General features: G+C 38.9%; 1 protein-coding gene across 1 annotated transcript; it reads left to right on the top strand.

Annotated features, from left to right (window-relative positions):
• The first annotated feature begins 702 nt into the window (after window positions 1-702).
• On the top strand, window positions 703-13,196 carry ca14 (carbonic anhydrase XIV). The gene is made up of 11 exons (XM_032517971.1): window positions 703-1,094; window positions 1,436-1,459; window positions 7,052-7,170; window positions 7,258-7,324; window positions 7,743-7,900; window positions 9,322-9,448; window positions 10,314-10,337; window positions 10,473-10,557; window positions 10,723-10,764; window positions 11,556-11,609; window positions 12,601-13,196. Exons 1-11 carry the CDS (start codon window positions 1,025-1,027, stop codon window positions 12,710-12,712), a joined length of 882 nt encoding a protein of 293 aa, XP_032373862.1. The 5' UTR covers window positions 703-1,024; the 3' UTR covers window positions 12,713-13,196.
• Window positions 13,197-14,255: the final 1,059 nt, after the last annotated feature.

Below are 14,255 nucleotides of genomic sequence, written 5' to 3'. Positions count from 1 at the left end.
TTTCCCAACATGGCGGTGGGAAACCACTAGGGGTCATAAGATTATTACTCGGGTGAAAACAAAAAGGCTCAATTTACTGTACTGTACTTCACTGTGTAGAACATGTATAGAAACCACAACAATCTATACAATAAAAGTATTGTACCAAAGCACTCTAAAAAGTCAGACATTAAAATACAATCCAGAACACAATTAAACATATAAGACGTAGTATAAAAAAGATGTCCCTCACAAAGTGTAGACCAAGAATGAACTACACAATTCACATTTGAAACATATTGACATGTTGATTGCTAACATATCGTTTATTGCTTCTCATGTAGTCAGGAACCACTGTGTGATACACCCTCACTTTGCTCCTTTCATTGCTTTATTATTATTTTTTTTTTAAAGATGAATGAGAGATATGCATAATTATTACAATCTACCTTTACTGCACTCTACCTGTGCAAATGGCAAGAAAAAATCTTGAATTTTCTTATATCTTGTATTTGCTAATAAAGTTATGAGGACAAATGCAGAGCTAATTTATTGTCAAACTGAAAAAACTTTCTCGCAAGAATTCAGAAACATTTTTAAGTTTTTTAAGTTTAGCAAACGAGACACCTTGTCTCAGATTCTCCCGGGATCTGTGCTTTTTTGCGTCATGTGGCCCCTATTGCCATCCATTGTCTCCATGCAGTAACCCCCTTATCTTAGTGCTGTATTCTGTCCTTTCATCCTCACACTGAATTAGTACTCACTCACTGGTCCCTCTTTGCTTCCCGGATTTATCTCAACTCTGCATACTCTTTCTCTCTCTCCTCTTCATCTCTTTCTCCCTGAGACCTGCTGTGGTGCCCTGTATGCCAGAGTGGAGCCAGCATGTAACATCCTCACTCTGGCTGTTAACAGAGCTGTGGCAGGTGGGATCGCTGGACCCAGTCGGTCTCCCCCCATCCCTCTCTCTTTTTTTCTCTCTCACTTGCTCCTCATCTCCTCATTCGCTTTTATTCATTTCTGTGTATGGGCAAGGAGCGCTAACATGGACTATTTGGGTCTTTTTATCCTTCTAATGCTTCTGTGTTTCCAGTGGACAACTGCCCCTGCTGCTGGTAAGGCCTCAATCTACAAAATAATCAGCATAATGTAAGATTGTTTTGCTTTGATGTTGCTGTTGTCGATTGTTTGGGTGTTCAGTGTGAACTGTAGTTGAAATGCTAAAATAGCACACGGATTTTAGTAGTACTTGTGCACTTGTTGTTTAGAGTTGTACTGTAATGCTATTAGAAGCAGCACTGGTTGTAGATAAGAAGTAATGAAAACCCAACATAAATAGTTAAGAAAGTAAAAATATATAATATTTAATCCCACAGATGTGATGCTTTTAATGTGGTCAGTTTTTGTTAAACTGACCACATTAAACCATTGTCTTCTACTTTTTATTCTTTTTCAGAGGAAGTTACCTGGACCTACACTGGTGAGTTCAAGTTTATTTGTAGAGCAAAATCTCATGCAAAGGCGACTCAAAGAGTGGGGCAAGGCTATTAAAAGCTTTATAGACCACAAGCAAAATCCACAAGTCAGTTCTGTATTAAAGCATTTCTTTTTTTTAAACAATGTGTTTATTGAATTTCAGTTTGCATTTGATATGATGGATTATTTTTGTTTAAGTTTACTGAAAAGAAGTGCAACTATCTAAAGGACACAACTCATATGCAGTCTTCTTCTTCACATGTTAAAAATGTATCTCTAAAAAATGTTAACGACCATAAAAGCTCCTGTAAGTGTAAGGATTTGTGCTCCCCCCCCCCCCGTAGCTCCTAGGCTCATACCCTCCGTTTTTTTCTCTCTCTGTCAGTATTAGTTACAGTTCAACAAGCTGGCATGAGCACAACAGTCACACAGAGATGATGAAGGGGTCGAGGGAGAAAGAGAGGAAGAAATTAAGAAAAAGGCAGAGAGAGAGGCAGGCGGAGAAAGGCAGGTGCACGAGGATGAGGGTGCTCGACAGAGAGAGGGAGATGGGACGGGATGAAGCAAAAGCATACCAAATCGTGCCCTGTATTGTAGCAGCGCACAATAATCCATGTGTTTATTGTGTTGTGGATGCACACTGGCTGCCTATGCTGTGGACAATGACATTGTGGTAATGAATGGGGCACACAGACCCCCCACTCTCTGCATGTATTGAGGAGAGCTACACCGATCTACAGTACATACAGAATATACAGCAACTGTAGAAGCTGTGACTGGATCAAACTTGTATCTAGACATGCCAGGCCATTTATGCATTATTATAGTAGATAAGGAAGCAAGTGCACTGGTTGTCAATATGTTTATTGACATATATCTTACAATCAAATGGAGTTGTCTTTTTGTCAAGACTTTGAAAATTAAAGTCTCTGGGATTTATCCAATGTCCATAATATGGACTGAGTGTGTGTGGCATGTTGTGTGACACAGCATTGCATGATGTGGCTCTTGCTGAGCGTTAGCTGAAGTGGAAAGTCAGTTTGTTATGCACAACATTTTGTCACACAAAAGAGCACAATTACATGGTTTCTTTCCACCAGAGACGACGTGTCATGTAAAGTAATTGAGGGAAAGTCAGTCCAACATTCCATCATTTCCTGATCATACTTTGAGTGAGTGAATCTGCATGTGTGTGTTTGTGTGTGTGTGTGTTTTGTCCCTGACTTTATTCAGGACCGGGATGGCATGCTAGGAGAGGTAGAACATGCGCAGAGGCACAGAATTTTCGGCCTCTGGTTACCATGGAGACCTCCATGGCGACCAGTAGCGGGCCGCGGGACTCACTTTTGAAGTTGGGTCATGGTGGTGGGCCTTGCTGTGGAGAGTAGTGAGGGGCAGGGGGCAGAGAACAGATTAGGGGTGCTAGGTGGGGGTTGCACACACTGGAAGAGCAACAGGAGGAGATGTGTTCACATCACTAATGTAAAGTCCCCTCCTCACATAGAGAGAGAGGAGAGAGGAGAGAGAGAGGAAAGAGAGAGAGAGAGAGAGATGGAGAGAGAGAGAGGAGAGAGAGAGAGGAGAGAGAGAGAGAGGGTTAACCAACCCCAACCAAACCAGGATCCATCTCACAGGCATGGCACTGTTCTTGCATTGTGGGGTTTATTCGGTCCATAACTTTTTCTTCACACATGCATGTTTTTAACAACTTTAACATTTGCAAAATTTGCATTTGCAAATATATACGATTTGATAAGTTTCTTTGCAGATTACAGACACATTTTTGTGTGTTTTCTAAAGCATTCATCTCCTTGAAAATTAAAAAATTCAGTTTTTTGGGGGACTCCGGGAACACTTTTTTTTCAGACTCCTTTCTATGGGCTTTTTTTTTTAGGAAAGGGGTTTACCCCCCAGTTTTTTTTACTCAGTAAACCAGACCGGGAAATCACCCTCAATTCCCCCTTTTATTATTTTCTCAATTTTTTTCAGTTCATTTTAAAATTTAAATTTAATTTTCAACAGTAAACAAAAACCCAAACAATAAAAAAGGGATTAGAAATTAGCAGTTTTTGCAAACGGGAAAACCCCAAACCCGAACCCAATTAAATGGTATGTTGAAAAATTTGTGAAAATACACAAAAATGTCCCTTTTTATTATTTTAAAAAAATTATCTCGGGTTTTAAATTTTTTTTCCCTTTTTATTTTTTATTTTACATCTATTTTTTTGTTTTGTTACCCCTCTTCATTTATTTTTTCACTCAGCCAAAAACCCCAAAGGAACAAAAGAATTGTATTGTAAAAAAGGACGTCAATGGCCCCCTTTTCCCCCCTGGGAGCCAGTGGGCGGTGTGTTTTGGGTTTGAAACGGTTTTTTCTGTTTTTTCTTGTCAAAAGGGGGGGTGGGCAGTGCGAGTGGTGAAAGTTTTTTCCCAAATGTGGTGGTCCCTTCTCACCCCTGTTGATTGGAAACCCACCCAAAAGAAAAAAGGAACCCTAGTTTAAATTCCCTCTCCCCCAAGGGTACATAAACCCAAAAAACCCAACCCTTTCCTCTGTACAAAAAAAGGGCCCACAGGGTTTAAAACCCTGGCCCTACCCGTCCCCCGGTGTTGTTTGGGGTTTTATCCGCACCAAACCTAAATAAAAACCTGGAAGAAAACCTTTTAACTCCTTTTAAAAAAATTCAGGAGATTATTTAAAATTTGGAGATTTTATATCCCTTTTTTTATAAAAAATATTCTCTTTAAAAGCCTAAGGTTTTTTTTGGAAAAATTTCTTTCCACTTTGTTGTTGAATTAGAGAGAGGAAAAATAAGCTTTTGTTTTTGCTTCTCCAGGGTCTTTGACCCTCCCAGAGGATGGGGAGGGGGGGGCCCGGTCTTTAAAAGCGTGCAGTGCCCCTTCACGGGGCAGCGGCGGCCAAAGTAAGGGGGCAGTGAAAACACCATAAAAGGGACTAAGGAAAGTTTGCAGAGGTACTTTAAAAAAACTCACGAAATAGAAAACCCCAAGGTATGATGAGAAAAGGGGGTGGGCAAGTCGTGTAAAAATTTGAAATTTAATAATAGTTTTACAAAAATAAACTGAAAAATTTTCCACATGGGGAATTATAGCAATTAAGTTTTTTAAAAAAGGGGAAAAAAAAAAAAAGGGAGTCCCAAAAAAGGCCCAAGGGCCCAAAAAAAAAAAAACATTTTAAAAATTTTAAATTTTAAAACTCTGAATCAAGGGGTAAAAAAATTCGAGAGTGGGCCCCCCCCCAAAAATTACTTGTGGTTTTTGGTAAATGATAAAATAATAAAAAACAATAATAATAATAATAATTTTTGGTATAGCACCTTTTCCGGGACAAAGGGATGGGAAATGGGGAATTTTTTAAAATTTACAGTAGGTTTCCCAAACCCAGAAAATAAAAAAGCAAAAAAAATACACAAAAACCCGGGTTTTGTCTTCAGTGCTTTCTAAAAGAGTCAACCAAGACGCAGAACATTAAGGTAATAGAAAGGACGCTCCACAGAGTCGGAGCTACCACTTTAAAGGAACGGTCACCTTTAGTTTGCGCGGGACCACCAGTAATCCCTGGTGTGAAGACCTGAGTGACCTGTGAGTTAGTTACTAGTGCACGGATGGAGAAGGTCAGAGATAAAAACAGGTGTCTGACCATGCAAGGCTTTATATGTAAGAAGAAGAACTTTACATTGGATCCTGAACTTGATCGGAAGCCAATGTAACATGAAGGAGGATGGAAAAGTGTCAGTTCTACCAGGCTAATAAGATGACATTTGTAGGGTTAAAAGAATGAAGATGAACCATGTTGTCAACTGGTGTTTACAAGAATTAATTTTTGGACTTGTGGCAATAAGTCTGATTTAATTGAGCCTTTATAATTATATGAAGATTTAACAGCAGATAAAAAACGGATCACACTGTTGATTTTAACAATTTATGAATATATTTCTACTGGACACACATAAGCTTCCATTGGATTGACATGAAAGTCTATATTCAAGCAAAGTACACCGGTTAGCAAGCAAAGCTTTAACATTGTGTTCACATTATTGTTAACACAATATCTGATTGAATAAATACATACTCACCAAATTTGTATAGTTGAAAATGGTCTCCAACAAATACATAGTTTACTCCGGTTGGAGTAATGTTTGCTAAACGTTACAGTGCCCAGCTGTAAATATTTGTGACCCGCAACAATTAGTTGATTAATTGATTAGTCGATCAACAGAAAATGAAGCCATTAATCATTTTAGTCATTTTACCCAGCAAAATTAACAAACATTCCCTGGTTCTAGCTTCTAAACGGGATGATTTGCTGTTTTCCTGGTTAAATGAGACAGTAAACTAAATGTCTTAAGGTTTTAAACTAATCAAACAATCTAATTTAATACATTACTGTGGCCTGTGAGAAACTGTGCATGCCATTTCTTTTCAAGATGACTGTGTTCAGTGAGGACAAATGGTCACTCCACAGACAGGGTAGGATTGTTGCAATTAATTGAAAAATGGGGTCATGGTGGATGTAAAGGGAGTTTGAGTCTGTTTCTTTCTTGCTACATTACTCTCTTCTCTTCTGTGACTATCCCTCTTTCGCTCTCTCTCTCGTATCACACACACACAACACACACAACACACACACACACACACACACACACCACACACACACACACACACCAACACACAACACACACACACACACACACACACACACACAAACACACACACACACACAAATCTGCTATAGCTGCAGCTTGGTTTAGGGATACGGATGGAAACTGCACACAGGACTTCTTCTAGAGTAAGCTGAGAAAGGGGTGTAGAAACAGACAAGCAACAGACGATCAAGTTTTGTAATAGATTGCTGTTGATTAAAAAAACAGGAAGACATAAAACTTGTAGTGACTTGATAACCTTTGCAGAGAGGGGTGAAGATGCAGACAGAGTGGAGAGAGAATGGAGTAAGGCGGGAAGGCAAGCGGCACCTTAGTTCCTCTCCATCTGTCACTGTCTGGGTTAGCCAACACAAAGGTTTCTCCTCTTCTTCCAATAACAGTTGGAAGAAGAGGAGGGCAAGAGGGAATTTAAGCAGACTAAAAAGACAAAAATCATCCAGAGTCGATGAAATTATAAGAAATAGAGAAAGAGAAAGAGAGGGAGTGCCTTTGGTGTGGGAGATCTGGGTTCCATTCCCACTGTGATACATCAACCAATGTGTCCCAGAGCAAGACACTTAACCCCAAGTTGCTCCAGAGCCATGCAACCTCTGATATATAACAATTGTGAGTCGCTTTGGATAAAAAACGTCAGCTAAATGACATGTATGAGAGGACGACAACCAAAAAAGGATCCTGTCATGCATGAGTAGTCTTATTACATAATGAGACAATTAAGCTCTTTCTCATTCCCATCATTCTCCTCATCGCTGTTTATTTTTTTGTTTGGTCATACTCTCAGAAGGAAACTGAGTTGCACGCAGCCTTCCCTCGCCAAGTCTCTCCCTCTCTCTCTCTTCTTTGAACCCTCAGCTGTCACGAGGATAAACCAGGACATCTTTCTCTTTCTCACCAGTGTGAATGGACAAACTGACAGTGTTCTTCCTCTCTCCAGCTACATGTGGTGCACTACAACTCTGAGCTCTATCCCAACATGTCCACAGCAATGACGCAGAGTGACGGTTTGGCTGTTTTAGGAATTCTCATTGTGGTAATAAAAGCAGCGCTAGTAAACAGTAGCATTAGTTGTATTTTGAGCAATGCAAGAAACCTTTAAGCCTGAGTTTTGGTTTCCCAGACAGGTGAGGAGACCAACCTGGCATTTAACAACATCATCAACTACCTGAGCCGCATCAGACATGCCGGTAGGTCTACTTCAAATTGATATAAAACACATTACGTTGTTTGGCACACACTTCCTTTACATTTGTTTAAAATTGAGTGATTTATGAAAATTTGTTTTCTTCTAAATTAAACAATATTTTAAAAGGTTAGTGAATAGGTTAGATCTGTTTCTTGCACTACTCAGTAATTTACACTTTTCGTTTTTTTATTACATATCTTTTTTGAATACATATTTTGTTCTGAAGCAAAACATAAAAATAAACACAAAGCTTTGGGAATTTAAGATACTGATGGCACAATGATTGGGATTTGAATTTTGGTTGTTTTTCTTCTGTGTTCTGTTACAACTAACTCTTTAAAAAAAACAAATGTTGATCATACTTGAGTAGTCTCTATAAGACCTCACAAACTGTTTTTCCTCCTTCCACCCACTGACAGATCAGAAGGTGTCCATCCCAGCTTTTGACGTCCAGTCGCTGCTCCCTAAGGATCTGGGGCGCTACTATCGCTACAACGGCTCCCTAACAACGCCACCCTGCTACCAGAGTGTGATCTGGACACTGTTCAATGAGAGGGTTCAAATCTCAAAGGCACAGGTGAAGTAGAAACACAGAGACTCATCTAAAGCGTACAAAAGTAGATCCTACAAACCTCAACTCAGTGTACACCTTTGATGCAGACATTTATTACATTCTATGATGGATCGTCTATAAGAAAAAATGATCCAACATATATTGAAATGTTGTCTAATGCCTAAATAAAAGATGCACACTTTTCCAAATCAGACTATTGGTCCAAAGCAGACTATCTACACAACAGAAGTTTAATCATTACTGTCAGATACATCTAGATGCTAACACCTTCAGTCACTTTCTTCTGACTGTAGCTTTTGGCCAGGAAAAGATGTTGTTAGGTGGCGTCCAACTTTCATTAGACATTTTGACCCTGAACCACAACCTCCTCCAGTTGGCTGGTCAGCAGTGGTGGCCAGTCACTTAAAAAATGTATTTCACCGTTTTAACCTACAACTGCTGATTATTGGCACCGTAAATTATATTCTTGAGTTTCCATGCTATATTGTCAAACCACAAATTAGAATTTCATTTCCCAATTTGGAAATGGAATGATCCCATACTGTTATAAGAAGTGAAAAAAAAGATATTCTCTCATAAATTATGACTTAATTGCAGCAGAGATTGAAATACAGTACATTCATGTACATTAGTGTAAATTCCTTTAAACTGAGAATGTTCTTCTTTCCTTTGCATTGATGGCATTGCTGGATTTGCTGTAATGTTTGTTGCCAGTATTAAGTGCAGCAAAGTACGTTTTTTCAGTTGAAGATTTCATCTTAGAAAGACTTTATCATTTATTCCTTTTTTAGACTCGTATGTAATAAGTTTAAAGTAGAAGTTACATTATAAACAAACTGCATTTGTGGTACCTTGTAATATAAATATGTGAAATGGTTTGTATGTCTGTTTATGTTAAAAATGAAATTATTGAACAGTGGTGACATTTTTTTTTTTTAATCACAACCACCATACATTGTGTGTCACTGCTCTATAGAATTAGCATCAGAGTAGAACATTACTATTTAAATCAACATAGCAGGATGGTTTAGAGCGCTATGCATTTTTAAGTGTACTGTTGCCATTGCAAAGACCTGTGACTGTGAAGCTAACTCGTTCTATTTCTGTGGCCAATGCACAGTGCTGAGCAGCACCATTTTCTTAAATGACCATGGCAAACGGTTCATTGTCCGTTCTACTCTCATTCTCTTTCTATACACAGTCCCCTATAATACAGGAAGTAATATCCACCTAGTTACATCTACATTAGTGCAAACACTTGGTAACATGACTCAACATCTGCTCACTGAATTAGTTTACTCAGTGAATTTTACTGTATTTCTGTTTTTGAGTTAACACTGCTAAATCACTTTTTGTTTTAGATGTTGTGCCTCAGGACTGTAACTATTTTCCCTATCCCTCTCCTCTTCATCTCTCCACTCCAGCTGCTAAAGATAGAGACGATACTTTACACCAGTAAAGCCAATGATCCAGACAGAATGCTGCTGCAGGACAACTACCGCGCGACACAGCCGCTCAACCACAGGGTCGTCTTCGCCTCCTTCACTGCAGGTTAGACAGACAGAGCATATAGGAAGAGACAATTCATCATCATCTTGACTGCTGACCTGAAGGATAAGCACATGCTGTGTTATCAATCAGACATTTACTGGAAAAAATGTTTTTTTCAAACTTTACCTGATTAGTGTAATATATAAGTATATTCTTAGAGTTTATCCTTTCAGATTGCACAAATTTGAAGTTGCAAAATGTCACAGCCAATCTCCTGTGAACGTAGCCTAACAACACTACTGCTGTCTACTTTGGTGAATTGTAATGCCAGCATGCTGCTCGTAATACAAACCATAATAAGAAGGCAGCGGGAGGCCATGTGGACCAAAGCTAGCAATTAGCACAATCCACTGTAAGAATGAAAAGTGGAATGTGGAGAAAAATGTCCAATATTAAGGATTACCAGTGACTTGGTCTGAGTGAAAAGAGCCTTTGGATGGCAGGAATAGAGAGAGAGACAGAAATAAAGGGGGAAAAGGGTGGAACATCGAGGGAGAGCAGTGTTTGTTTGTTGCAAGCTGATTAGAGAAAAGGATTTGCAAAAACTAAACAGTGACTCCATTGTTATCACAAGAGTCTAACTGAGGAAAAAGGGAGAGGAAAAAGAGACAGAGATGTGAAAGAGGGAGATAGAGTGGTAGACAAGGACAAAGGAGAAAGAATTTGTGTAAAGTGCTCATTGTAGTGAGTGACTGAACTGGAAAGCCTGTGATATCAGCACTGTTGTCAAAGGCAGGACTGACTAGATATAACAGCTGAACAGCAGATTCTGCAGAGATAAATCAACATATAAAAGCGTATGCATTAAAAGGATGTTGGGATTTGTTAAAAATGTAATCAATCTTTTGTTTTTGTTTTATTGTAGAATCAGGAAAGGAGCTCTCTTCTGGTAAGACTACATGGGACTTTTCTGCATTTTCTTTTACATAAAAACAACAAAGTATGCTACCGAATATCACTCAATGCTCCAAATATATATAATTCAAATATAATAATTCAACAGCTCTGTTTTTTCCTTCTGCAGGTGAAGTCACAGCTATAGTAATAGGAGTGATGTGTGGCTGTGTAGGTCTGGCTGTAATAATTCGCTTCATCGTAAAGACCATACGGTAAGAAGCTTAGCTTTGTTACTCGGCCCTTTCTCTGTTTCTTCCAATGGCTGAAGCAGCCTGCTGTTGTTCTGGTTTAACTGGGTGATCTGCAGAAAACTGTGGGTGCTGCCACTGTGAAAGGATCCCGTCTCTTCTCATTCTCCATCTCCTATCTCTTGGCAGATTTTTTACACTCCTCCACCGCGAATCAGTCGTGGTAAACAGGTGGTTTACCTGATCTCATTACTGACAAGGAAGCACAACTTGCACTGACAGTGTGACTTCTTCTTTACCTTGTGCTTGACAGAAATCCTTAAGCGCAGATTTTAGATCAATGCTAAGATGAACAAATGGTTATTGAAGAAAACACGGAAATACATTATCATAATATATTGAAATACCATTTCTTTTGACAAGAAATCAAAAGTCTGACATGGCCTATGTTACTGGCTGATTTTGGCTCATCACAATTGGTATTGGTATATATTTCAGTCAATAAGTAACATTTTTATTTTGTTATTGGCATTGTGTTGGTTGGACTCTACAGTGGAAATATCAGTAAATGTATAATCCTCTTTGTTACCATGAAGGGTAAAAGCAATCCTAAAATCAGCGCTAAGGATAATCTGATTATCTGACCTCTGCTGCAATAACATGGCTGTTTCCCAATATTTTCTCTCACAATCACCACAGATTAATGAAGGTATGTGGTGGGTCCCCACCAGTCTGTGATTTAACCTCTCCACTGCTTTAATCAGGGGTTCTCAAAGTTCCCATGTATGTTCCAGGGAGCCTCCAGAGTGCCCTTACATCCCCCTTTTGGGAACCGCTGGCTTTCATAATGTCAATCAGCTGTGTGCAATTACTTTTAAAATGTCACCTCCAATCCTTCTATCTAATGTGAGCGGAGAAGGGAGAGAGTTTGAGTTTTAAACGTTTTGCACACTGTCTCTTTGAAATGTTAAATCCAAATCTCTGTTTTAGTTATGTGATTCTGTATTTTTGATCTGTGACAGCTCTACCTCTAGCTGGGACGTCCTACCCAGTAACCGGCCTGCTCCCATGTCAAGGTCAACGTTTCAAAATTACAACTTTTGACCTCAAAACCTTAGCTTCTAAGAGTTACATTTCTGACCTCATCTCTTTGCTTTAACCACCCCCCTGTAGTGACTTATCCCCTTCTTTAACACCTCTCTTAATAGTAGTGCTTAAAGACATTCCACAGACTGTAATGAAAATAGCATTATATATATTTACTTTGTAAACTTTTAGAGATGCCTTGGGGAATTGCCACATTGTTGCCTGTGGTTTTAGAAATTCTATCACATGAGTAAAAACTAAAACGAACAAGCTTTTAATTCTAAAGTTTTAGGTATGAAAGTTTTGTCAGCTGGTTTTTAGTCTCGCATTGCCAGATCTCTACAGCACTGTGTCAGCGATGGAGTGTGGTTGGGCTACTCCACCTATCTGTTCTGGGATAGGGGAGAAAACACTCTGGCTTGTTTGTATTTCTTTAAACCAATCACAATCATCCTGGGCAGCTCTAAAGGCCGATAGAAATAGCGAGAGGGGAGGGATCAGGCAGGTCAGGGTATCCCAGTTCTAGCTCTGTCAATACTGAAACATGAAAACAAATGTAAACATGCCGGCCAAACAACTAAAAACTGTATTGTAAAAGTCTCCACTTCTGAAATGCCTCCAGTGGACATTCAAACCAAGATGGAGAAGGGATGCAACCATATCCAGTGGATATCCATGTTAACACATTTCTTCCCTCTTTGTTTATTATAACATGACTGATACTTTTTTTTCACCTAATTATCATATAATATTTCTCAGTCTTGGAGGCCTAAAATTATCTCATGGTGGACTTTAACTGAACAACATTTTGGGCTCCGCTAGTTGTTTTGTAGTACACTTGAGCCCTTGTCATGCACAACCTTCCATGCTTTTTTTTAACAAATAAGGACCTCTGCTGGACAACATTACAAACTACACTGACAGCATACTTGCAGCATATATTAGACTCAGTGGGAATGACTCTTCCCTCTCATATTTCAGGATGAAGGGGCCAGAGAAAGCAAAAGAGAAAAAACAAGACATGGCTCTGAACTCAACCTCTGAAGCAGAAAAGAAAGAGGAACCCTCACCGTCTCCTCAGACTGAGCCCTAGCTGATGGCACTTCAGGGCTTTAGTCCGGACAAATGCAAAACACCCTCTTCTTCCCTCTTGCCAATAATGTTATCACTGATCCAACATGTTTTTCCTCATCAGTTACAAAAGGCAACCGGAAAAACATTTTACATAGCAGGCTAAACTGGACACAGAACAAATCACCTGCTGCCCCGATCACTTCACTGTTTCCAGTTTCTTTTCTCACACCCAAATTCAGCAATGTTGGCAGTCTTAGTATCAGATGTGTTTTTTTCAGTTTGCATGTGAAGCACTTGGTGTACAAATGTCAGTGGCTCTGAGTCGTATGTTTGCTCTTGCCGGGGATGCATGATTAGTTCATGTAAATACTTTGTAAAATACAATATATTATGTTTTTTGTTTCACGTTTGACCATTATTTTTATCTTCTTGCCTTGAAACACACGCACACTACATTGTATGCCATGTACTAGACTTATGAAATGTGTACCTGTGTATTCATACTCAATGTAATATTATTATTTTCTTTTGCCCCTGGACTTAAACATTGAGACACAGCAAATGAAAATCTATGATGAAGGTTTTAAGGGATTTACTGGGCTGCTTATGAACTGATGCTGTCCAAACTTTACGTCTCTGAAGTCAATATAGCGCATTGTATTGTAAATGGATGAGTTATATTTATGTACATGTTTGCATTCTATTGGAAACATTTTTTTGCCACATATCTTTGTCTGATTGATTTTTTTTGCTGTATATAACTTGTCAACATGGGCACCTCATTAAAATACTTGAACTTGAATACTTGCTTTGATTTATTTGTGCGTGCGTGCGTGTGTGTGTGTGTGTGTGTGTGTGTGTGTTGTGTGTTTGTCCTGCCCAATTTTCCAAAAGTTAATTCTAAGCAGGAAAATATTTTACTGGACTGCAACAATGCAACAAAACATTTAGTCTGATGTAATGAAAAACAGCAATGTCACAAAAAAAACTCCACATATTGTTGACAGAACCCCAAAGACAACAAGGAGACAAACTACTCGCTTTTAAGATTCAGCCATGTTTCCTGTCTTCTTCTTGTGGTACATTGCAATTGCAATAATGTTTTAATAACCTTTGCCAAATATCTGTCTGTTAGATCCCCTTGAGATATGAATTATCACAAAGCAATCTAGTAAATTATCTAGTAAACTCTGGTTAACGTTTAATACATCCATAATATGCTAATCTTCAGGTTCATAATTGTTTTTTGAGGTTGTACCACAATAGGTTTCATTTTCAAAAAACACCATATTTTTGTTGTACTGCAAATTGCTGCAGATCCTATTTCACTTTATACTATCTTTGTTAAGAGTCACAGCTAGGTAAGATCACATCAGCTAGATAACCGTTTCTCCAACTTTGGTCAGTGTAAGGCAGGATAAGCTGGGAGACTACTTCTAAACGAGGGCACACTTGTGGAATACCTGCAGAACAGGGACATGGAAGTAGTTATTTTGTAGATTATGGTAAAATAGTGTGTGTTGAGAATAAGAATGAGCATGAATGAGAATGAGCTAGCATGC

Source organism: Etheostoma spectabile, chromosome 6, assembly GCF_008692095.1.
Source record: "Etheostoma spectabile isolate EspeVRDwgs_2016 chromosome 6, UIUC_Espe_1.0, whole genome shotgun sequence".
In the NCBI taxonomy this organism is placed as follows: Eukaryota; Metazoa; Chordata; class Actinopteri; order Perciformes; family Percidae; genus Etheostoma; species Etheostoma spectabile.
Note: the sequence above shows the minus strand (reverse complement) of the source record. Positions and strands in the feature narration are given on the sequence as shown.

Excerpts from the sequence above, each read along its gene's own strand:
- ca14 (XM_032517971.1), top strand. The coding sequence starts at position 1,025 with ATGGACTATTTGGGTCTTTTTATCCTTCTAATGCTTCTGTGTTTCCAG. Across the intron at positions 1,460-7,051 it reads AGTTACCTGGACCTACACTG|GACAGTGTTCTTCCTCTCTC; the intron begins GTGAGTTCAAGT and ends AATGGACAAACT. Across the intron at positions 7,171-7,257 it reads TTTTAGGAATTCTCATTGTG|ACAGGTGAGGAGACCAACCT; the intron begins GTAATAAAAGCA and ends TTGGTTTCCCAG.